The sequence below is a fragment of the Callospermophilus lateralis genome, chromosome 8 (genome assembly GCF_048772815.1).
Source record: "Callospermophilus lateralis isolate mCalLat2 chromosome 8, mCalLat2.hap1, whole genome shotgun sequence".
NCBI lineage: Eukaryota > Metazoa > Chordata > Mammalia > Rodentia > Sciuridae > Callospermophilus > Callospermophilus lateralis.
In genome coordinates this window covers 82,120,256-82,145,106 of record NC_135312.1, presented here as the reverse complement: position 1 = coordinate 82,145,106, position 24,851 = coordinate 82,120,256, and the positions used below count along the sequence as shown (strand labels likewise).

Sequence of the window (24,851 nt, the reverse complement as noted above, 5' to 3'; positions counted from 1 at the left end):
TTCATACTCATTAGGATGGCTATTGTGAATACCACTTCACACTCATTAGGATGGCTATTGTGAATAGAAAATAATAAGCACTGCAGAGGATGTAGAGAAAGTGGAACCTTTGTGATTACTACCAAGAACATAAAAGAAATGTAGCTGGTATGAAAAACAGTTTGACAATCCCTCAAAAAGTAAAACAGAATTATCACATGACCCAGGAATTACACTTCTGGGCAGATACTGAGGAACTGAAAGCAGGGATTCAAACAGATATTTGTACACCAAAGTTCACAGTGGCTATAAATAAATAAATATATAAATAAGATAAAATATAAATTAAAGTTCACTATTATTTACAATAGTCAAAAAGTGGAAACCAAACCCAAATATCTATAACGAAATGTAGAATATACATACAAAGGAATGCTATTTAGCCTTAAAAAAAGAATGAAATTCTGGCACATGGTACAACATGGATGAATCTTGAAAACATGCTAAGTTAATAAGTCAAAGACAAAAGGAGATATATATATATATATATTTTTTTTTTTTTTTTTTTTTTTTTTTTTTTTACATGAGGCATCTAGATTAGACAAATTCACAGAGACAGAAAGTACACTAGAGGTTACCAGCTAGAGAGTTGGGGAGGGGGAATAGAGAATTATTGCTTAAAAAGTACAAAGTTTTGTTTGAGATGATAAACAAGCTGTGGAAATGGATAGGTGATGCTTGTACAACACAAATGTACTATAGGGAAAAAAAGTAAAACACAGCCCTGATCTATAAGATGGTGAACCTCGAAGACATTGTACTGAGTAAAAGAAGCCAGTCACAAAAGATCATATATTGCATATTCCATTTATGTGAAAAATCCAGCATAGACAAATTCATATAGACCGAAAGCAGAATGGTGATCACCAGGGGGCAGGAGAGGAGGAAAATAACTGCTAAAATAAGACAAGGAAAAGTTCTGGAACTAGAAAGAGGTAATGGTTGTACAACATTGTGCATGAACTAAACACCGCCGAATTATTCACTTTTATGTTATTTGAATTTGAATTATTTACTTTTATGTTATTTGAATTTCCCCTCCATTTTAAAATATACTAATTATTTTTTAAATATCTAAAAATATGAAATAGAGCTCCACACAGATAATAGTAGCATTAAAAGTTTCTTACATTTTAAAGCAAGAGCAATGTGCTTACTACCCACTACTGAAGTACATAGGGAAAAGATCCTTTCTATAAAGTCATGTTAAAATCACAGGATTCTAGGTATATTTAAGATGAGTACTTGTCCGAGGAGCTCCCTTGAACAGGAACTATGCACACACCTTTAAATCCTGAGTAAAGAGGTACTGGTCTGGTATTGCACCCTGCAATGCACGTGGACTTTACCTCTGCTTGGATAAGAAAGATGCAGCTTGGGGAGTGGGCGTCACCGGATGGGGTTGACCTGTTTGTTGTAATCCTACCCTTTTGCCCTTTTTTGGATAGAATATTCCATGGATTAGCTCCCCCATTAATAAAACCTGGGTTTGAGGCGCATTCTCTCTCTTTCTTGCCTGCCTTGCCTCTTTTGTGGGAGTTGGGTCAGAAGGGCCATCACAGAATCCAAAGAAAAAGGTATTTCTTTGTGTGTTATTATTTCATGCCAGTCCAGTTCACATGAAGTGACCCTAATTGGTTTAGTCGTGTGTCATGACAAGTACTTTTAAGCTACTCCAGTTATAAACTAATTAAGAAAAAGAACCAGGTTTTCTAATATTTCCATTCTGCTGTACCATGTATAATCATGTGTGATAATGCTGAAAGTACTTAGCAACATGTACCATTATACAAAGTCGATCAAAAAGAGTTTGTTCCAATCCATTTTCATGAACTGCATCAGAACCTTGAATAGTAGGAGGCAGCTGTTTGGGGTCTCCAACAAGAATCAGCTTTTCACATTTAAACCTTAAAAACAGAATTTCAAAAATTAATCTAAGCAATGAGAAAAAGAGTATATTGACAACATTTATTGGATTTTCCAAAACGTATTTTAAAAATAAAAATCCTAAGATGTGTATTGAGACCTGATAAGGCTAATAGTGCTAAAAAGTAGATTAAAGGCTTTGAAATGTTATCCATTAAAGAATCTTTTGCATAACTTATTTTTTTTCCAAATAAACCCTAAGGAATATCCCTTCTCTCTGCATGGAGTTAGTATTTCAGAGAATACATATAGAAAACACTGATTTTTAGAATCTATAAACTCTTAGAATTAGAAGCTTTCGTATAATTGATTTTGCTTGTTTTAGAGGTGAGGTAAATTAGGTTCTCAGAAGCAGTCTTTCTAAATAGAAGTAAGATACAGTGGGAAAGAGTCCAAGCTTTGTAAAGAAAGCTATTATTCAAATTTTAACTGTATAATATTCTATGGACATAGTGATTTATTTATTCTCTTTATGCTTCAGTATTTTTACCACTAACCTTATCAGTAATAACATCTCGCATGGCTGTTATAAAGATTAAATAAAGTAATAATGTATTCAGTATACAGTAGGTGGTATATTACCCCACTGTTCTCACCCAGGGCCTCATGATTCTTCCACCCCTGGCTCCTGGGTAGAGTGACCAACTCATTCTGGTTTGCCCTGGACTATCATAGTTTGAAAACCAAAACCCCCATGATTCAGGAACATCCCAATTCCCAAGCAAACTCTGACAGCTGGTACCCTACTCTCTTATTAACTGGGGACTGAGCAAGGCCTACTGAGTCCTAATCTGGTACTCTTTCTACTATCTGTAGGACTCCTCAAGAAGAAATGCTTTTGTGTGTGTGTGTGTGTGTGTGTGTGTGTGTGTGTGGTTTAGACTATATCCCCTTCCCCTAAAGATGCTTTAAAAGCACAGTGTTTTTCTTGGCTAGGACAGCTTAGAAATTTTCATAGTCTTCTAAATTTTAGGAGACAAATTTTCGTTTTCAACTTGTTCTTCTTTATAAACTTTTATACTCTTTCATAACCCAAAAAATATTTTCAAAATCTAAACACTTGAATTATATCTGAGTAAGGGAACTAAAAGACATTCTTCATTAGAATTGGTTTCAAACTATGACTAAAGAGGAACTTTTAATCTGGTAGAGAAATCTGTAACATCCTAGGAGAATCCTAGCACTAAGGCTCTCAAGGCTTTAAGGGTTATGTGATTCAAATTTCTAAACTATACACTATCAAAATTTTGATGCATTTAATTTACTTAAAAAAAGTTTGCCTCTGTACTATTTTTAAAAATATGTCTATGTACTTGAATTGCTAGGAATTTTGACAAAATTTTGGTAGGAGTTTGAACTCAGAATTTTTTTTTTTTTTTTTTTTTTTTTTTGAGAGAGAGAGAGAGAGAGAGAGAGAGAGAGAGAATTTTTTTAATGTTTATTTTTTAGTTTTCGGCGGACACAACATCTTTATTTGTATGTGGTGCTGAGGATCAAACCCAGGGCCGCACTCATGTCAGGCGAGCACGCTACCGCTTGAGCCACATCCCCAGCCCTCAGAAAATGTTTGAAATAATTTTGACATGTGAGTACTTTTGGAATTTTTTACGTTACCTTGCAATGGGAAGGAGAGCGGCTGGTTCTGTTATTTGACTACACTCATCCAGCACAACCACAGGGAACTGAAGGTCATTCATGCATGGGAATGGGCAGGCTGCACAGGTAACTCCAACTACTCGAACCTTTATTAAAATCAAAATGCTATTAGTTGACAACTATTAAAAGAAAATAAGAGAATATGTTTACCAAAGAACTTGTAGGCTAAAATCAAAAACCATTTTATTTCTACATTTTTTATTATTCCCAATACAAAATGGAAATCACAGAATATAGGCTACTTAACTAAAAGCCCATTAATATGAACAAATAAAAGGTGCAGTTTGATATCCAGAAGGAAGGTATTATAAAAATCAATGATTTAAAAAACATCAAAGATGATGTATTTTACCTTCTAGATGAGCTTCAACAATACAACATGCATTATGACAACAGAGGCCAAAGTTCTTCACAAAGAACAATGAACATGCTAGTAAAATATCCTCTGCTTAACCTTGAAGCACACTAGGTACTTGTAGCCTTTAGTATATTTGAATCTTGCAAATCTTAAATATTAAGCAGAATGCCATTATTCTCAAGCAAAAAGCCTGAAAATCTAATATTTAATCTCTATAGTTAAACAATAGAAAAAACGTTGAATTGTTTAAATGATGTGGCCATTGGTCTTGTAGCTTATTAGCTGTATACATGCACACACATGAGTACATAAATTTGTGTGTACGAGTATAAATATGTATATATACACCCTATGCATATTCCCTTCTAATAATCTCAAGTACAATTACACTTCCTCATAGCAAGGGCAATCCATATAAACTGACCATCTCTTCTTTCAACAAATGTGATTTACAAAAATATAATTTACAAATTACATATTGCTTCCACAAAGCCTATGAAACAAGAAAATAATATAAACACTTAATTTTCTTAATAATAAATAACATTACACAAAATAGCTCTGTAACAGGTTTACCTTCTTTTGTCAAAAACAGAAACAAAGGGCTGGGGATGTAGACCAATGGTAGAGCACCTACATAACATGCACAAGGCCCCAAGACTGCAAAAACCAACAACTACAACAAAAAATCCCCAAAACAAACATCCTAAAGTCATACTTATATTAGAAATTCCACAGGATTTATTCAGTACTTTCAGAATGTTCAATCCTTGAAGCTCATATATTGCTTTTGGCACCACTTTGAAATATCATTTGTTGTCTAACTCTTGTAACTACATCTAACAAAAACAACTTTAAAATAAGGATCTTAAGTTTATAAATCAAGAAGCATTTTTTTAATGCTTTAATTTAAGGAAACATCTATGATGGGAATGTACTTAGTGGTAGATCCCTTGCAGAGCAAGGCCCTGGTTAAACCCTTAGCATTGGGGGAGGCGAGGGGGGGAATACATACACACACACACACACACACACACACACACAAACACATATTTATACGCACACAAATATATACATGAAATATACATACAAATATATATTACATGTATAAATACAAAAAGCCTAATTATGATTTTTCTTTAAAGAATTGTATTACTTTTATCTTTTAATTTATTATTATACTACTGAGACTCAAACAATAGAAGAGATTTTGTTATTGACCAGGGGTAGTAAATAATTACGAAGCATTTTTATAAATTAGTTTTATTGTAAAGACATATCACTTTAGAAATGTGTCAGGCCTGATTGCTTTATTAGACTGAGAAATTTTACCAAAGTATTTTTAAAATGCTTCCTCTAAAATAGTTTTCATTGTACATAGGTAATAGCAATGAGCAATATATTATTATAACTGGACTTTTATTTAGAAAATTACCAAAGAAACCATTAGCAGTTATTCTTATATATCATTATTATATTGGGGGAGTAAAATGGTAAGAAGATTACATAAATGGTTAATTTGTATTCGCTGAACATAGACAAACTAAGCCCCTCTGGAATTAAAGAGAAAGCAGTCCAGAGTCAACCCTAAAATTCAGATACAAAAAGTTAGTCTCAAGTCCTCTGAGAACTTTTAGACCCAAAACTTGTGTACTGGTTATTACTCCCAATATCTCCCTCCCTCCCCATGAGATTACTCTTACATAACCATATCCTTTGCTGTGTGGCTTTGCAGTATTTCCCACTAGAGAGGTAGGCAGAAAGTATTTCCCTACCTCATTGAGGTTGAACTTGGTTATATGACCTGTTATAAGAAATAAAATATTGGCAGATATGATGTGAATAGAAGCTTTAAATGTGATCTAATTTATCCTCTGTTGACTACTGCCATCTGTCAAGAGAACATCTATCATGCTGTAAGGCAAACCCAAGAAGACTATAGTTAGGGTCCCTTGTGGAGTCTTCCAGCAGGTTATGTTTTTAGTGTAAAGCCAAGGTCATGAGCACCTTGATTCAGCATATGCAGTCAAGTTCATAAGCATCTGCTTGTAAGCATGAGCTCACTTATGTAACCTGTTGGCAATGTGCTTTCTTTGGTTGCACACACAAAAAAAGGCCTTGGGGCTGAGGGCTGCTTCCACCTCTGAATAAAGCATGCCATGGGCAGTTTTCTAAGAATGAGAGACCAAAGCTGAGATAACACCAGTTGACCTGTAGAGTCAAAAGCTGTTGTCTTAATTTTGCCGGGCATGTTGGCATAGTCCCATAACCCCAGCTACTCAGGATGCTGACAAAGGAGGATCATCAAGTTTAAGGCCTGTGTGGGAAAATTAATGAGACCCTGTCTTGAAATTGAAAAAAAAAAAGGTATGGGGATGTGGCTCAGGGGTAGAGGGTAGCTGCACTGGTACTCAATCCCTAGTACCACACACACACACAAAAAAAGTATTGATAATTATATTTATTAAGTAGTATTTTAGCAACAATTATCTAATACAGGGTCTCAAAAGCAGGATGTCTTGCAGAAAGTGACCAATGTTTGTGTGGTCCAGGAAACCAACAGTTTTCTTTTTCTCCAGTTTCCTTTCTTTTCCCTATGTTCTCCTTTCACAGGAGAAAGCTATTACTACTGGGGGAGTAACAGCTAATGCCCAGGCTACACTGATGAGAACTTGATTAAGAGGATGATGCTCCTTGTTAAAGCTTGGAATCCTATGTGGCCAATTTTGGCTCCCAGTGCCTGGAAGCAAGTGTCTGTGCCTCCTGGATTCTTGGATATACTCAGGCCCTGGGAAGCCTTGGCTTTCTAGGAGAGCATCAAAGATAAATTTTCACTTTGATAATTTGCCCATAGTCAGAACTTTTCTTTACTTCTCCTAGAAAAACCAATTTCATTGAACATGCCAGGAATCTATTCCAAAACTCTTCTCTTTCCTGTTCAAGTTTATAAAAAGATATGCAAATAGGAAGAAGAAGAAAGTATGACTCAGGCCTAGTAAATAGAGTCTGTTCACAAATTTGAAGACTGCTTTGTGGCAAACATAAAACATGCACTGGGTCAACTGCATCCAAGGTTACAGATATACAAACCTAATTGAATCTAAGCTACCATGTCAGTGTGTTTCACTGAAGAAAATATTCTTCCATTAACAGAAATTAGGAGAATCTGAGTAGTGTCTATAAATTAAGAAGCAAACTAAAGCTATTTCCCCTTACCTGCTTCAGCAGGGTTTTGTTGGTCCCCAGTTTATGCTGCTCAATACTTTTTCTTACATAGACTCTTTCCACAGGGGTCAGATCTTCTTTCATTAGTGCATGTAGTTCTTTTAACTGTTCATTTTCATTTTCTGAACCAGCATGCAAGCTAAAAAAAGAATTACATAAAAAAGTACTTCTCTCTCTTTTTTTTTTTTCTACCAGGAATTGAACCCAGAGGCACTTAACCACTAAGCCACATCCCCACCCCTTTTTTATATATTTTATTTTGAGACAGGTCTTGCTAAATTGCTGAGGTTGGCTTTGAACTTGTAATCCTTCTGCCTCAGCCTCCCGAGCTACTGGGATTACAGGTGTGCACAGTGCCCAGTAAAAAAGAGTACTTCTCTTTATTTCATTTTTCACATATCACAAAACAGCAAAATATAGATTTGATATTCTAAGTTAGATTTTCTAATTAGATTTTCTAAGCTAACCAATGAAAAGATAAGGCTTTCCACTCTTATTTAAAAATCAAATTTAACATAAGAATTATTTAAAATTATCATAATTCTCTGAATATCCTGTGGCTTTCAGAATTTAGCATCTTACCTATAAGGTAAAATTGGTTTGGCAATCTTTCTTACACTCCCAACTCTGATAAACTTTTCAAATCCAAGGCTGAGAAGGCTTTAAAGAAAATAAAATAGATATTATTTACAAGATGAAATATAAAACAAGGTTTCATATAATACTTATATTAAAACTTATTTGTATAACAGTATATTCTAGGGTTATATAATTTAATGTAAAATTACTAAAGTCAAATCAAGTAAATGCTACACAGTTAAAAGAATTCTTTTATAAAACACATTTTATAGAGATTTCGGTTAATATATATTTTTTTCCCCTTTTGCAGTGATTGTGATAAAACCCAGGGATTTGTGCATGCTGGGCAAGTGTTTTTACTCCTGAGCTACATCCCCAGTGCCATTTTATAGAGATTTTTAAAATATTTATTATTTTCTGCTGAGGGCTCATTTAATATTTGTAAAATACCAATGTCAGTATTTGTCACAAATAAAATTACCCCTGAATATAGTAATATGGAAAGCAACAGATATCATATATTTAGCATCAAGGTTTAATAAGAAGAGCCTCGTTACATATGTTATCTCAATTAATACTCACTACTGCTCTACACATTATCTCATGTTAAAGATTAGGACAATGGCTAGGCACAGTGGCGCTGTAATCCTAGTGGCTAGGAAGACTGAGGCAGGAGGATTGAGAGTTCAAAGCCAGGCTCAGCAACTCAGGAAGATCCCATTTCTAAATAAAATATAAAAAAAGGCTGGGGACGTGGTTCAGTGGTTAAGTGCCCCTGGGTTCAATCCCTGCTATCAAAAAAAAAAAAAAAAAAAAAAGAGATGAGGACAATGAAGCTCAAAGTTAAAATAACTTTACTGAGGCTACATCATTAAAAAGTGAATTCAGCCATGATTCAAACCAGGCTGGCCTGTATATGTCCACAGGCTATGATCTTATCCTATATACATTATCCATGACTAGGGCTTTGTGTGGAAGGTACCTTCATCTACCCGTCCCTCTTACTTATCTTATAGCTATAGCTGTATGCTAAGAACGGAGTTGGAGCTCAATAAATATCATATCCTCTAAGACACCTCTACCACCTCAAACTGAGAATTTAAAGATCTGGAGGACGAAAGCAACTATAGCCCTCCAAAAAGAGTTTTCCAAAATAACACCAAAACAAACAACAAACAACCCAATCAATAAATGGGCTAAGGAGCTGAACAGACACTTCTCAGAAGATATACAATAGATCAAAAAATATATATAAAAAAAGATTCAACATCTCTAGTAATTACAGAAATGCAATTTTTTTTTAAATAATATTTTTTAGTTGTAGTTGGACATGATACCTTTATTTTATTTGTTTTTATGTGGTGCTGTGGATCGAACCCAGGGTCTCGCACGCGCTAGGCCACAATCCCAGCCCCAGAAATGCAAATTAAAACTAAGATTTCATCTCACTCTAGTCAGAATGGCAGTTATCAAGAATACAAGCAACAATAAGTATTAGCAAAGATATGGAGGGGGAAAGGCACACTCATACATTGCTGGTGGGACTGCAAATTGGTGCAACCAATCTGGAAAGCATTATGAAGATTCCTTGGAAAACTTTAAATAAAACCACCATTTGACCTAGGTGTCCCACTCCCCAGTGTATATCCAAAAGACTTAAAAATAGCATACTACAGGGATGCAGCCACTTCAATGTTTATAGCAGCACAATAGCTAAACTGTGGAACAACCTAGATGTCCTTCAATAGATGAATAAATAAAGAAACTGTGGTACATATGCATAATGGAATATTACTCAGCATTAAAAGAGAATAAAATTATGACATTAACAGGTAAATGGATGGAGTTGGAGAATATCATGCTAAGTGAAATAATCCAATTCCAAAAAAACAGGGGGCAAACGTTTTCTCTGATAAGTAGATGCTAATCCATAATGGGGTGGGGGGTCATGGGCTGAATGGAGAAACTTTGGATGGGGCAAAGGAGAGGGGGAGAAGGGGCAAGGGGGTAGGAAATATGGTAGAATGAAACAGACATCATTAACGTAGGTACATGTATGATAGCATAAATGGTATGATTCTACTTCATGTACAACCAGAGAAGTGAAAAATTCTGCTCCATTTGTGTACAATGAATTAAAGAACTTTCTACTGTCATGTATAACTGATTAGAACTAATAAACTACTCATCATCATCTGGGAAACACTCCCAGTGAAGGATTCTTTTAAGCTTATATTTTCTCCTTCAAATGTTTACCACTTCTCCTCAGCACCTAATTCGATTTTATTTCTGGTATTTTATTTCTGCCAGCTTGCCTTTATTGAGTCTTTCAAAGCATTTATCTTAGTTTTATTAGAAATAACCTGTTACATTAACATTTCTCTGGTTTATACATTTCATTAAATCAGGTGATAAAAAAATAATAATTATGAAGAAATTTATTTAGTGTCAATACATAAATAGATATCATTTTTTAAATTTTTCATAGTCCTCATTATAAAGAAGTCAGCTACTTTCAGTCTGAAATACTAGTTTACATTGTTTTTAACATGTTTATGTTAAATCTGTAACAATAAAGGGCACAGTATCCTCAACGTACTACTACCACAGGGTAAAACATATGTGTATTTACCCATACTTCTTCATTTCTTCTCAAGAAACTTTGTCCTATCCTGTCCATTACAATAACAAAATACATTGTCTGTTCAAATGCACAACAAAAATGTTATCTTACTGTGAAGAGATACATAGGTTCAGCCTATCTGTGGTTGAGGCAACAATTCTAATTATAGACTTACATTTCTCAGGTCCTTTTTAAAGACTCAAACATTAAAGAATCTCTTTTAAGTGTTTCCTTTTAGTATTTAGTACTTACCCTTCATTCTAACTTCTTTTTTTTTTTTTTTTTTTTTTTTTTGGTTTTCTAACAGTCTACTCTGATATTTTCATTGTAGGTTTAGCAATGTAATGTTCTTTCCTGTGTAGTCCCCAGATAACTTCTCAGTATCTTAGACCAAACAATGTCATACTCAGCTACTCTTAAATTTCTCATAAATCTACACAATGGTAGAACTTTTCTGAAGGACAATTTTGCAAAATTTATTAAAAAATTTAAATATGTTCCCATATTTTATTCTTGGCTTAGGCTTGTTTCCTAAGGAAAGAATCAGAGTATGATAAAGATTTATATTGAAGGATCATTGCCACAATATAATTTATAATGGTAAAAATTTGGAAAGAACTTATTGATCAAAATTGTTTAAATGGTACAAGAAAATCACTGAATATAATAGAATTATTTAAAATTATGTTTTCTAAGATGTAATGCCACAGAGAAATAACTTTTAAATTAAAAAAAGTAAGACACAGAACACTGCATATTGTTAGATCCCACATTTAGAAAGTGTACATGTATAAAAAAGATTGTGAAGAAATGTAACAAAATATAAACTACAAAATCTGCATATTTTAACCATAGCATTAATTTATGTGATTATAAAAGTTAAATTTTTAGGGCTCAGGATGTAGATCAGTGGAAGAGCGCTTGTCTAGCAAGCAGCATGCTTGAGGCTCTGTTTTCAATCCATAGTACCATAAAAACAGAGAGGAAACAAAGTTAATTTTTAAGAAGACTAGACTTGTAAATAATGGATTATTTCTCCTATTAAAACTCATAAAATGACAAAGTTTTTTGGTAAAAATTAAAAATGTAAAATATTCTGTGTAATTTTCTTTGCATTTTTAAAATCTTATGCAATCACAAAAATTTGATATCTGCAGAATAGAGTGCTATTGTAATCTTTGGATCCCTCTCACTGAAATTAAAAACATAATCTACTTAAACTGTTCAGCTTTGTTAATAGTGTATATTTTAAGGCAGATGAATAAGATATTGTTGAATCCCAGACTGTTGGTTCTGAGATTTTAGTCTACTTCTAAGGTAACAGACCCAAGATTCATGGGTCAGAAAGGACTTTTAGCCATGGCACAGAAAGCAATGTGGATATCATAGTATTTGAATCCCTTTGTCCCCAAGTTTCACAGGAAGATGAAGAGTATCCCTGTGGATAACTGCACATGCAGTGGATTGAGTTAGAGGACAAGAACACTGAGATGGGAGATCCACTATTTTTAAAAACAAGTAGTAGGCAAGTTCTTAGTCCTGAAGGATGATATTAACTCATCAGTTAAAGCTGCTTGCTATAAAGACTACCCTGAGAAATGCCCATGGTGGATACCTCCCCCTTGGTGTTTGATTTTATCCTACTTATTTTTTTTATATTTATTTTTCAGTTTTCGGTGGACACAACATCTTTATTTTATTTTTATGTGGTGCTGAGGATCAAACCCAGCGCCCCGCGCATGCCAGGCGAACGAGTTACCGCTCGAGCCACATCCCCAGCCCAATCCTACTTATTAATTAATAGTTTAGCTTGTTACTTAGCACAGATGCTAGCTTCTGGGTATAAGACAATGGCCTTGAGTACTTGGCATACCCAACAAGGATGTACATGGAAACTCAGGGCCTGTAGTGGATTGCCTCTCTCAACAATAACCTAAAACATCAGCTACTCAAATACACTTGTCATACCTACCCAAGAAGTACTCTGTCAACAGCTACATTAGTGGAAGAAGAAATCAGAAGTTTCCATGGCCTTGCATTTTCAACTGTAAGAGCTTCAGTCTTTTCAAATAGTTGTACAAAGAACAAAATCACCACTGCCAGCAAATAACTCTTCCCTGCTCCAAAAACACCTAATTATTTACAGAAAGAGAAAAAATTAAAGTGATATGATAAACACATTTCTGAAAGTACAAGAAATATAATCTGTCACATTCTCCTTTATTTAATTATTTGAAAAAATTGACTACCTACTACGGAATGGCTAAATAATTAACAAAATACTTCTACCTTTAATGAGACCACAGTCAACCTAATAGGATAAGCAGATAAAGAGATAATACAAAAGAATATGGTAACACTGTTATGGGATCAGAGAAAGAAGAACATCTCCTTTGGTGAAGAGGGGGATGTTACAACAGAGTTCGTAGCTATTAAAAATTTTTTAAAAGAACTTTAAGAATTTCTATAAATAGCAAATAGGCAAGAGATGAGGCAAGGGACAAATCACAAGAGGATAAAACATATGTTTGTTATGACTGAAAAATCTGAATCTTATCTTAAAGGTTAGTGGAAGTCATTGAAGGATTTTAAGCAATATAACTGACTTATCAAATTGTCTCTGTGTGTGTGTGTGTGTGTGTGTGTGTGTGTGTGTGTGTATGTTTAGCAAGTGCCCTACACTGAGCTACATCTCCAGCCCTCAGATAGTTTTTGAAAAACTATTTGGAGCCAGGCATCATGGTGCATGCCTTTAATCCCAGCTACTCTGGAATTAATGGAGTCTGAGGCAGGAGGTCAACCCAGGCAACTTATTGAGACCCTGTCTCAATATAAAAACAAAAAGGGCTGTGTACATAGCTCAGCGGTAGTATTAGAAAATAAATAAATAAATAAATACAGAGAAAGGAAACCTAAAGGTGGATCAATAAGAAAATTGTGTGAGATAATCCCAACATAATAAATATTAAATTTACTAAGCGTATTCCATTGTGCCAGATACTGTTCTAAGCATTCACTTACGTTGAGTTATTTAATCCCCCAACCCTCTGAGGTAGATGCCGTTATCATTTCCATTTTACAGAGCAGGAAATTAAAGCTAAGAGTTAAGTGATGTGTCCAAGATCATATAGCTAATAAATGAAAGAGCCAAAGGCAGAATTCTAGCTCTAGAGACTACCCTCCACCGAGTAAGCCACATGGAGATCTGATGATGGACTGGAATGTGTGGATTCAAGTAAACTGGAAGGAAAAAATCATTATGAAGGATGGATAGCAGTCAGATGGGACCCACCTCAGTGATTGTTCTGATGTGGAAAGATAAACAGTAAGAAAGTAGAAGATTAAGTAGAGAACTAACCTATGGAGAATGAGCTACACAGAAGCTAAAATACAGAGAAAGGTATTAGTTCTGAATAGAAGAAAATAAAGCTCCCTTCACCTGGACAGAGCCAAAAAAAGGGCAAGAATGAGTCTAAACTTACGTAAATTAAAGGAGCTCAGGACATTAAAAGAAGTTTCTGTTACAAATTTAATTCCTATTTTAGAGGCAAGATCAATTTCAGAGGGGTGGAGGAGGGGCAAGGATGGGGTTATGAGAATAACGAAGTTCTGGAATAGCTGCTGTGGAAGATGAAAGAGTAAATAGAGTAGGAATATAAGCTTTGCTGATCAGGGTTGAAGTCCAGTCTAACAGAGGAATACACAGATATCAAGACCAATCTGGACTCTTTAGCAATGACTAAATAATGCTGACCATTCATCAGATATGCTGCCAATTTTTCGTTTCAAGGTAGTCAGATGTGTTCTAATTTAACAGTTTACTCAAGTGGGTTCTGGGTTCAAGTTTAAAAGTATTTACTCACAGTTATTCTGGAAACTTGTTTTGACTAGGATATTACGAAAAGATTACCTTATATAAGTTTACATAAAAATATATTTACTAGGACTGTTTTCTTGCTTCTTACCATGTATGACTGTGATAGGTAGGGTATGGGTATGCAGTTCCTTCCCTTCTTCAACACTTTCACGGGATGCCATCATTTGAGCTATCTGAATTAGAGCGGTAGCTTGGTCCTTGTTTAACTTGTGTGTCTGAATTAACTCACTAGCTAACTGCAATGTTTCTCCCAGGCTAAGTAGTTCAAATTTTGTATTGATATTTGCAAAGGCTGGTGGAATAAATTTTCTCTTATTTTCTCTCTTGTTGCTAACTGTAGTTGACGGAGACCTAGTAAAAAAGGCAACAAATCACAGACTTACTCACAACTGGCCTTCATTTCACAAACACACAGAAAACATTTTGTGGGTAAGGTGGGGAGGACATATGGATACCATCCTCAACTTAGAGGAGTGTGCAAGAAGACTAAACTTTGTTCAATATTTCCTATCTGTGGTGTGAGTCTACATATTTTACACATTACTTTATATACTCTTCAACAACATGAAGAAGTTAATTATTTCAAATACAGATAGATATATACAAATATTAAAATGTTTCCCCAAAACTCAACACTGTTAAGAATCAGATAAGTAACAGTGTTTATTTCAGGTAAAACTGAAAATATATAAATGCTTTTATTTCTATTTCTATAAAGGTTCAATTCATTTCAATTGCACAAAAAAATAATGGAATCATAAGGATATTTTTTAATTAACCATAAATCTCTTTTGTTTTGACCAGGATATTATGAAATATAATATTTAATTAAATTTAATTAAACTTGCAATTTTTAATATAATTTTTTTATTTTGGAATTTTTATTTGCTGGAGTTCCAAAGATAACAGAGTATTCCTAAATATTCCTCACCCACTTCTTCCCCTTATGTTAACTTTTTACAGTGCTAAGATATATTTGTCAATACCAAAAGACCAACATTTGTTCATTACTATTAAACTACAGTCTTCTTTCACATTTTATGTTTCCTAACTTCAGTATATTATTCTATTCAAGTCAGATTATCATACTACATATAGTAATCCATAAGGATATGTTTTACCTAGAATTTCATTGGCATGAGAAAAGCAAAACACTCCAAATGAGTAATAACAATCCAAATTGGAAAAATGGGCTTTTTCTATTATTTGAATGCATTTAGGACACTATAACTTCTCATTTTTTAAAAAGGATCATGGTGTTTGAAAAATTAACTGGTAATGTTAAGAATAAAATCAGGGCTGGAGTGCTTGCATGGTATGTTTGAGGGCCTGGGTTTGATCCTCAGCACAACATATAAATAAATAAAAAATCTATTAACAACTAAAAAAATTAAAATTAAAAAACAAAGAATAAAATCAAGTCAAGTTGGTGGGGCGTGCCTATAATCTCAAAGGCTGGGGAGGCTGAGGCAGGAAGATCACAAGTTCAAAGCCAATCTTAACAAATAGCAAGGCCCTAAGCAACTCAGTGCGATACCTTCTCAAATAAAAAAAATTAAAAGGGCTGAGGATATAGCTTAGTGCTTAACCACCCCTGAGTTTAATTCTTGGTACCAAAAAAAAAAAAAAAAGAATAAAATCAGTATTGACATATGCACTGTATTCAAGCTGTAAAATAATTCTTATAAATGCCAAATAATATACAGTATCAAACTATAGATGAATTATTAAATCATCACTCCAAAGATCTTTAGAATATTATCCCTTGATACAGAGAAAAAATTCACAGTATACTTATTTATTAGCCCAAACCACAATACATAAATAAATAAATGGGAAATTTTGCATATTTCCCTTTCTCTTTTTATTTTTTCAAATTTTGTTTATTTGTGTGGGGGGATGTATTGGAGATAGAACTCAGGGACTTGTGCATGCTAAGAAAGTATTCTATCGATGAACTGTGTCCCCTACCTCCTTTCTCTTCTAATTAATGACAGTAATTTCATATTCTAAAAAATAATTAAATTTTTATTTGTAAAATTTAAATAATGTACTTTTATTGTATTTTTATATTCACTTTCAGTTATCATTTTTTAATACCAACAACCCAAAGATAAATGATGACTTACATTGTTAACAAATATGGCATTAGAGGTAAAGCAGCTGGATTAAAGTAGTCCTGAATATTTTTCAAAGTCGTCAGCTCTGTGCTGGCATTACAAACTAATAATGCATGGACCACTGCTATAAAGAAGATGAGAAAATGAACACTTGATGAAAATAAAATGACACATAAAAAACTGGATTAAATGTCTTTATACCTCAGAGTTCAACCACTAAATTAATCATGACAAAAAATAAACCTTTAAGTACATGCAGAAAGGTCTGTGAACTTCTATCCATTGAATTATTATGCTATCTACTCATTCTCTTTCTATGAGTATACATAAATTGCATAACTTAAATCAAATTTAGAGTTCTGCAAATCAGTAAATGAATAAGAACACCTGTTTTGAGTTAGTGCACTGAGGCACTGCTTGATGGCCAGCAGTTCTCTTTAATCAGCATACGAGTTGAGCTGTACGGAAGTACTTGTGTAATTTTAAAATATTCTCTTGCATGTCTTTCTTAATTATTTTATTAAAATATATGGAAAACAGGAAATTAGCATGCTGATACTGATAAGTAAATAACTGCAACAAATATGAAAATCTCCATATGAGAAGGATAAACATTTATTAGCTTTTTATTAGATTTATGCTGGTTGGACTAGGTTTGTTCAGTTAAAAAAGGAAAAATCAAAATCTAAAAGCATAAATGAAATAATATGAATATGTCATTAAATGCTTTGTCTGGATCAGTTATGAACCAAATTCAACTATTAGAAATCATTAAGAGATCAAAATGTACAGATAAGTTTACAGATTCATAGAACTAAATATGAATTCAACTTACTAAAAGTTTTTTTATTACAAGAAAAATTTGGTGGGTAGCCTGCCTTATTAATAATTTTTCAAAACAGATAAGATATTCTCAAAGCAAAAATCATACTCTTCTGGCTCAATTCAACCTAAAATCTTCAGGACCTTCCCAAGGTGAAAATAAATTGTTCACTAAATATATTTTCAAATAAACTATAAGGATTAGAACTTGATGCAAGAAGTTCTTTGAAAAAATTCTCATTTATATGCCTATTGTTTGTACTTTTAAAAAGTCAAATATAAACTTGTAAAATTCAACTTTAACCTAATGCTTAAATGAAGATTCAAGATTTCATTATATTGCTTGCCCTATGGGACTTGAACTCCAGAAATAATGATATATTAAATTTTCATACACATTTTCAGGAACTCATTGCATATAATAGGAGAAACCACTATAGCTTTAAACACCATTGGTTTGTTGGCTTTAAACAATCAATCCCACATACAGTTAGTTAGCATTAGTGCTCAAAGTTCATCATATGTCTTTCAACCTTTTAAAATACAAATTAAGATACACATGGTAATACTTACTGTTAGTAGGCCAATTAGAAGGGAAATAACCTTTCAAGGGCAGTAGCTCCACCTCATTGAGAGATGATGGTCCAAAGAAAGCACTGCATGCAATAAAAGTATCCAGTTCAAAGTCTAGGGTTTTTGAAATCACCCAAAGATCATCTAAAAAAACAAACATTTTACCCCCAGCTTTATTGAGGTCTGAGTGACACAAAATTGTACATAATTAATTAGGTTGTATGACATGTATTCTTGAGGTGAGCAGGCTGCTGGGGAAAGAACCCTGGGCCTCACAAATGCCAAGCACATGCTCTGTCACCAAGCTATGATCCTAGGCACAACATGATATTTCCACATAAGTATACCTTGTGAAATGATTTCAACAATCTAACTAATCAACATGTCCATCACCTGACAGAGTTATTTTTGTGTGTGTATAGTGAGAACTCTTAAAATCTATTCCCTTTGCAAACTTCAAATACACAATATGCTATTATTAACTATAGTTATGCTGTATATAGGATCTCTAGAACTTGCTTATAAGTAAGTTAGTACTCTTTGACTACTATCCCCATTTTCTATATCTCTCAGCTCTTAGAAACCACCATTCAGCTGCTTCTCTAAATTCAATTTTTTTTTGTGGGGGGGGTGTGTTTTGTTTTTGTTTGTTTGGGTTTTTTTTTTTTAATTTTTTTAATATTTATTTTTTAGTTATCGGCGGACACAACATCTTTGTTTGTACGTGGTGCTGAGAATCGAACCCGGGCTGCACGCATGCCAGGTGAGCGCGCTACCACTTGAGCCACATCCCCAGCCCCTTGTTTTTGTTTTTATACCAGGGATTAAACCCAGGGTGCTTAACCACCAAGCCACATCCCCAGCCCTTTTTAATATTTCATTAGATACAGGGTCTACCTGAGTTGCTTAAGGCCTTGCTAAGTTGCTGAGGCTGGGTTTGAACTTGGGATCCTCCTGCCTCAGCCTCCTGAGTTGCTGGGATTACAGACATGTGCCACTACACCCGGCTAAATTCAATTGTTTAAGATTCATATATAACATTGCCAAATTTGTGTCTGCTTATTTCACTTAGCATAAAGCCCTCCAAGTTCATACATGCTATCACAAATATTAGAATTTCCTTCTTTTTCGAGACTGATGTATATTCCATGGTATAGACATATATATTTGTTTTCTTACTGAGTTGTTCGAGTTCCTTATATATTTTGGATGTTAATTCCTCATCAGATATATGTTTTGCAAATATTCTCTCCCATACTATAGGGTGTCTCTTCATTCTTTTGTTTCCTTTGCTATATAGAAGATTCTAGTTCAACATAGTACATTTGTCTATTTTTTTTTTTTTTAGATGTCCATGCTTTTGAGTTCTACTCAAAAAATCTTTGCCCATTGGACAAATACCTTAGATTGACTGTTCTTTGTTTCATAGATGGTGCTTGTTGCAGTGTCCTCACATGGTAGAAGGAGCAGAAGGCCATGTACTCAGAGGGCAGAAGGGACCAAAGGGGCTAGGATATTTCTTTTTTATTTTTTTAGTTTTAGTTTACAATTATGTGGTGCTGAGGATCGAACCCAGTGTCCCTGCATGCTAGGCAAGCACTCTTGCCACCACTGAGCCACAATCCCAGCCCCTGGGATATTTCTTTCAACTTAAGTTTTACAAGGCCACTAACCCCATTAAGAATATAAAGCATTCGTGACTTAATCACTTTCTAAAGGTCCTACCTCTTTTTTTAATTTTCCTTGGTGTAGGGTATGAACCTAGGTTATGGCACATGCTGGGCAAGTGCTCTGCCACTGAGCTTCACCCCCACCCCTAGGTCCTACCTCTTAATACAGGTTGAATACTCCTTATCTAAAATACTTGAGACCAGAACTGTTTCAGATTTAGGATTTTTTCAGATTGGGGACTATTTGCATATAACTTATAAGATATCTTAGGGATGGGTCCTAAGTATAAGCATAAAATTTATTTATGTTTCATATATATCTGTCCATACAGACAGAAAGCACTTTTATAATTTTTTAATAATCTTTTGTATGAAACAAAATTTCATTGTGTGGAATTTTCTACTTCTGTCACATCAGCACTAAAAAATTGGGGTCTTTGGAGAACTTTGGATTTTAGTTTTTCAGATTAGGAATTTTCAACAATTTTCATGGGACTTAAGTTTCAATATATTAATTTGTGGGGGGACACATTCAGATCATAGAAACTACTTTAGGGGAGTAAAATTTCTAATCAAGAGGCTGAACTAACTACAAAATGGGATCCTAATTAGAATAAATTATACTCCATGCATGTATAATATGTCAAAAATACATTTATCATGTATATCTAAAAAGAACAAATTTTTAAAATGAGGGAAAAAATGTTTCTGAACTAGAATGATTGCTGGCTCCCTTCCTGCAGGGAACAGAGAGAGAAGTAGAGAAACCCTCTGGAGCTGGAATGCTGTTTTGAACTGGAGTGCCTACAGTGTATCACTGATGATTCTGTCCTCTTCCACTTACTCCTCCTCCTTTTTGTGTGTGTGTGTATTTGGTGCTGGGATGAAACCCTGGGCTTTGTGCACACTAGGCAAGTGCTCCACCACTGAGTTACAACTCCAGTCTAAGATTCTGTTCTTACTTTCCACTGGCCCTCTCCCCAGGCCCCAATGCCCTGGAACAAATAGTACCTTGCTATCCATAAGTTAATTCACATTTCTGGTCTAGAAATCCTCTGTGCTATAGTTTGGATACTGAATGTTCCCCAAAGGTCTATGTGTTAAAGGCTTAGTTGCCAGGGTGGTACTACTGGGAAGTAGTGGAACCTTTGAGAGGTAGGACCTAGTGGAAAATTGTTAGGTCATTGGGGGCATGCCCCTAAAGCAGATTTTGACAACAGGATTCTTTTTTTTTTTTTTTTTTTTCTGGCTCAGGAGGTCAGTAGTTTATTTTCTGTGTGCTCCTGCCTTGATATGCTGTCTTGTTAGAGGCCCAAAACAATGAAGCCACTTGATCACAGACTGGAACTGCCAAAACAATGAGACAAAATAAATCATTTCTCTTTATAAGTCAGTTTTCTCAGATATTTCATTACTAATATACTCTGGAAAAATCAGGGTAACAACAAAAGCACTGTGCTGTAATGAGCAGACAAAAACTGGTGGTAACTAAACTAACTGATCACAGGGCAGTCTCCATCCCACCTCAATTTCTCCAAACTCTGAGGGCTAAAGAATTTTATAATACAAAAATGTTATTCTATTTAATGGTGCTTTTCCCTTGAACCAAACCGTTTACACTTGACCTTATGGGTTATTTCATGGGTGACTGTGGTTTTCTGGTGGCTAGGTCTCTCCACACTATAGTTCAACTGCACCCCCGATTTCTGGAACTCACTGAAGCTGACAAGTTTGGGGTTGGTCTTCCCTCATATGAATTTCCAGAAAGAAAAGCAGTATGAAAAAATAAAATAGCATGAAATAGCTCATAATGTTTATATTAATTACACATTGAAATGATATTGCTTTGAATATATTTAGGTTAAAGTTTATTATTAAAAATTTTTTTAAAAAGCCTTATTGAGGATTCTCCCAGAAGGAAGGAAAAACTAAAACACAGAAAATATAAAAGTTAAGCAAGCTAGAGGATAAATTCAGAGGTGCTAACATCTGAATAATAAAAGACATACAAAGAAGGAAGATTATTTGAAGAAATAATAAAGATCAATTTTCCAGAATTACAAAAAGATAAAGAACCTCAGAGTTAAAAGTCTTATAGTGTGGCCAAGAGAAGAAAAAAAAAATTAAAAATCCACATTTAGACACAATTATCAGGAAATAAAGGTAAAATCATAGATAAAATTTTAAAGTTTCCATTCCAAAAGAACAAATAACAAAAAGAAAGAATCAAAGTACCCTCAGAGTTTTCAAAAGTAACAATGGATTCAAGAAGACAACCAAGTACATAATTACTAGGTTAAAACATATGAAATTGTAGTTTTTGTAGGTCACAAGTATTTAAGGAAAAAAAAAACTCAGAGCCTAGAATTTTATTTCATTATTTTATTTCTTGCAGTGCTGGGGTTAAAACTCAGGAATTTGCACAATAGCAAGACTGTGGAACCAACCTAGATGCCCTTCAATAGACGAATGGATAAAAAAATGTGGCATTTATACACAATGGAATATTACTCTGAATTAAAAAATGACAAAATCATAGAATTTGCAGGGAAATGGATGGCATTAGAGCAGATTATGCTAAGTGAAGTCAGCCAATCCCTAAAAAACAAATGCCAAATGTCTTCTTTGATATAAGGAGAGTAACTAAGAACAGAGTAGGGAGGAAGAGCATGAGAAGAAGATTAACATTAAACAGGGATGAGAGGTGGGAGGGAAAGGGAGAGAGAAGGGAAATTGCATGGAAATGGAAGGAGACCCTCAGGGTTATACAAAATTACATACAAGAGGAAGTGAGGGGAAAGGGAAAAAAAAAAAAAAAACAAGGGGGAGAAATGAATTACAGTAGATGGGGTAGAGAGAGAAGAGGGGAGGGGAGGGGAGGGGGGATAGTAGAGGATAGGAAAGGCAGCAGAATACAACAAACACTAGTATGGCAATATGTAAATCAGTGGATGTGTAACCGATGTGATTCTGCAATCTGTATACGGGGTAAAAATGGGAGTTCATAACCCACTTGAATCAAAGTGTGAAATATGATATATCAAGAACTATGTAATGTTTTGAACAACCAACAATAAAAATTAAAAAAAAAAAAAAAAAAAAAACCCTCAGGAATTTGCCAATGCTAGGCAAGTACTCTGCCTCTGAGCTATATCCCCAGTCAAAAGTGAGAACTTTATAAAAAGTAGTCGGAGAAAGACAGATAGTAAATAGATCCACACTAACTCCAAAGTTACATTAGCACTACTCAAAGTAGCCTGACCTGAATGGTTCGTAATTGTATGCCATGAGTAACTTGTGCTAGAATGTAATTCAACAAATCAACTGTTTTAGTCAGCTTTTTCACTGCTGTGACTAAAGAATCTGATCAGCACAATTGCAGAGGAGGAAAAGTTTATTTGAGGGTTCAAGGTTTCAAAGGTCTCAGTCCATAGAAAGCCTGTTCCATTCCCTGGAGCTCAAGTTGAGGCTGAACATCATGAAGGGAGAATATGGCAGAGGAAAGTGGCTCACATGGTGATCAGAAAGCAGAGAGAAACTCTACTCGCCAGATACAAATACATATCCAAAGCCACGCCCCAATTCCCACCTCCTCCAGCCACACCCTACCACTTCAGTTACCAGTCAATCCCTATCAAAGGATTAAATCACTGATTGGGTTAAGACTCTTACAAGCCAATCATTTTTCCTCTGAACCTTCTTGAATTGTCTCATATGTGAGCTTTTGAGGAACACCTCACATCTAAACCATAGCATCAACATAATGTTTCTTCACTGAGAAAGTCTTGCAATAAATAAGACAAAATAGGGCTGGGGATGTGGCGCAAGCGGTGGCGCGCTAGACTGGCATGCGTGCGGCCGGGTTCCATCCTCAGCACCACATACAAGGATGTTGTGTCTGCTGAAAGCTAAAAGATAAATTTTAAAATTCTCTCTCTCCTCTTTCTCTCTCTCTCCTCTTTCTCTCTCTCTCCTCTCTCGCTTTAAAAAAAAAAAAAAAAAAAAAAGACAAAATAACTAAACAAGTTTGCATAATGACATAGTGATTTAAATACTGAAGTAGCTGTTTCCCTCTGTTGAAAACTATTAAGTTTGGGGACTGGAACCAGCTGCAGATGATACTCCAAATATCACTAGTCTAAATAATGTCACCCTAAGGAAAAAGGAAGATAGAAAGTGAAGGAGAGGATCTAGAAAAGAACAAAGGATTGTGAATGTTTTCTAAGAAGTTGTTTTACTGAAGGAAAGATTAACTATCACTTTTTAAAACGGCAAAAAAGAATTTAAAAGAGCAAATAAAGAGTGGGATAAACGAATAATTTAAGATTGTAGGAACATATACGAATGTATCAATGATTATAATTTAAATCTATTTGGGCTTGTTCTGTTTACAGGTCAATTTTTTTTATAATTGACACATACAGTGTTTATAAGAAACATACCTATGAGAACACACAAAAGTGTTCAAAAAAGATTTATCAAGTACATATTAGCAAAAACATACCTGGCATGTCTATATTAATAAATTCATTTTAAGAAAAAGGTATTAAAGTTGTAGAGGGTCTCTATATGATAATAAAATTTCCATTTATCAAGAAGACAAGAGTAACTTAAAACATATGTGCACCTAATAAAATAAGCCTAATATATGAAATGCAAAAAGTAAGAAAATAGCAAGAAGAACGTGAACCATTGAAGATTCAATTATCTCCCTGAATTGCCGATAGATGACTAACCAAAAATTGGCAAGACTAGAGAAGATCTGGAGAAAGCAATTACTAAACTTGATTTGTTTAAGAGCTCGGCATCTAATAAAAAGAGAAGGCATATATTTCTCATTTTCTATACCATTAAAAAAACCTAGATGAACTTTAAAGAATAGTATTACGAAAACCATAATCTGCTAACTAGTAAGTTTGTAGACTTAAATCTGCCTGCAGATGATACTCTGTAGGTTAAGTTAAAAGTTAACATAGAAATTTCCTTAAAAACATGCTTACTAACTTGTATGCTAAAGATGAAACTATAATATAAAATTTAAATAAAATTAATTTAAATGAAAAAAAGTACTTCACAAAAGTAGAGTGGTACTTTGAGGGAAATTTACAATCTTAATTTTATATTAGAAAACAGAAAAATCCTCAAAATTAGCAAGCTACATATCTGACTTAGGATGTATGAAAAAGATGATTACACTAAAACCTAACAAAATAAGAGAGATTTTAAAAATAAGAGTGGAAGACAAAAAGAAACCAAAACCAAACCAAAATAAAACAAAGATACTTGCTGATCTTTTGATCCACAAAGGCAAAAGGTTGTGCTTTGAAAAAACTAACCAAATAGGCAAGCCTTAGGCATCTATAATTATATCACAATGAATCCT

General features: G+C 34.3%; 1 protein-coding gene across 1 annotated transcript in view; it reads right to left on the bottom strand.

The window, feature by feature from the left end:
• Positions 1–24,851, bottom strand: part of Zgrf1 (zinc finger GRF-type containing 1) — a 75,045-nt gene that overhangs the window by 7,699 nt on the left and 42,495 nt on the right. Inside the window, exons 17-24 of the mRNA XM_076864065.2 lie at positions 17,799–17,942; positions 16,413–16,527; positions 14,372–14,634; positions 12,379–12,538; positions 7,787–7,864; positions 7,196–7,343; positions 3,580–3,707; positions 1,823–1,946 (exon numbers count right to left, since the gene is read on the bottom strand). Of these exons, the coding sequence (XP_076720180.2) occupies positions 1,823–1,946; positions 3,580–3,707; positions 7,196–7,343; positions 7,787–7,864; positions 12,379–12,538; positions 14,372–14,634; positions 16,413–16,527; positions 17,799–17,942 (1,160 nt within the window). The remainder of the gene's footprint in view (positions 1–1,822; positions 1,947–3,579; positions 3,708–7,195; positions 7,344–7,786; positions 7,865–12,378; positions 12,539–14,371; positions 14,635–16,412; positions 16,528–17,798; positions 17,943–24,851) is intronic.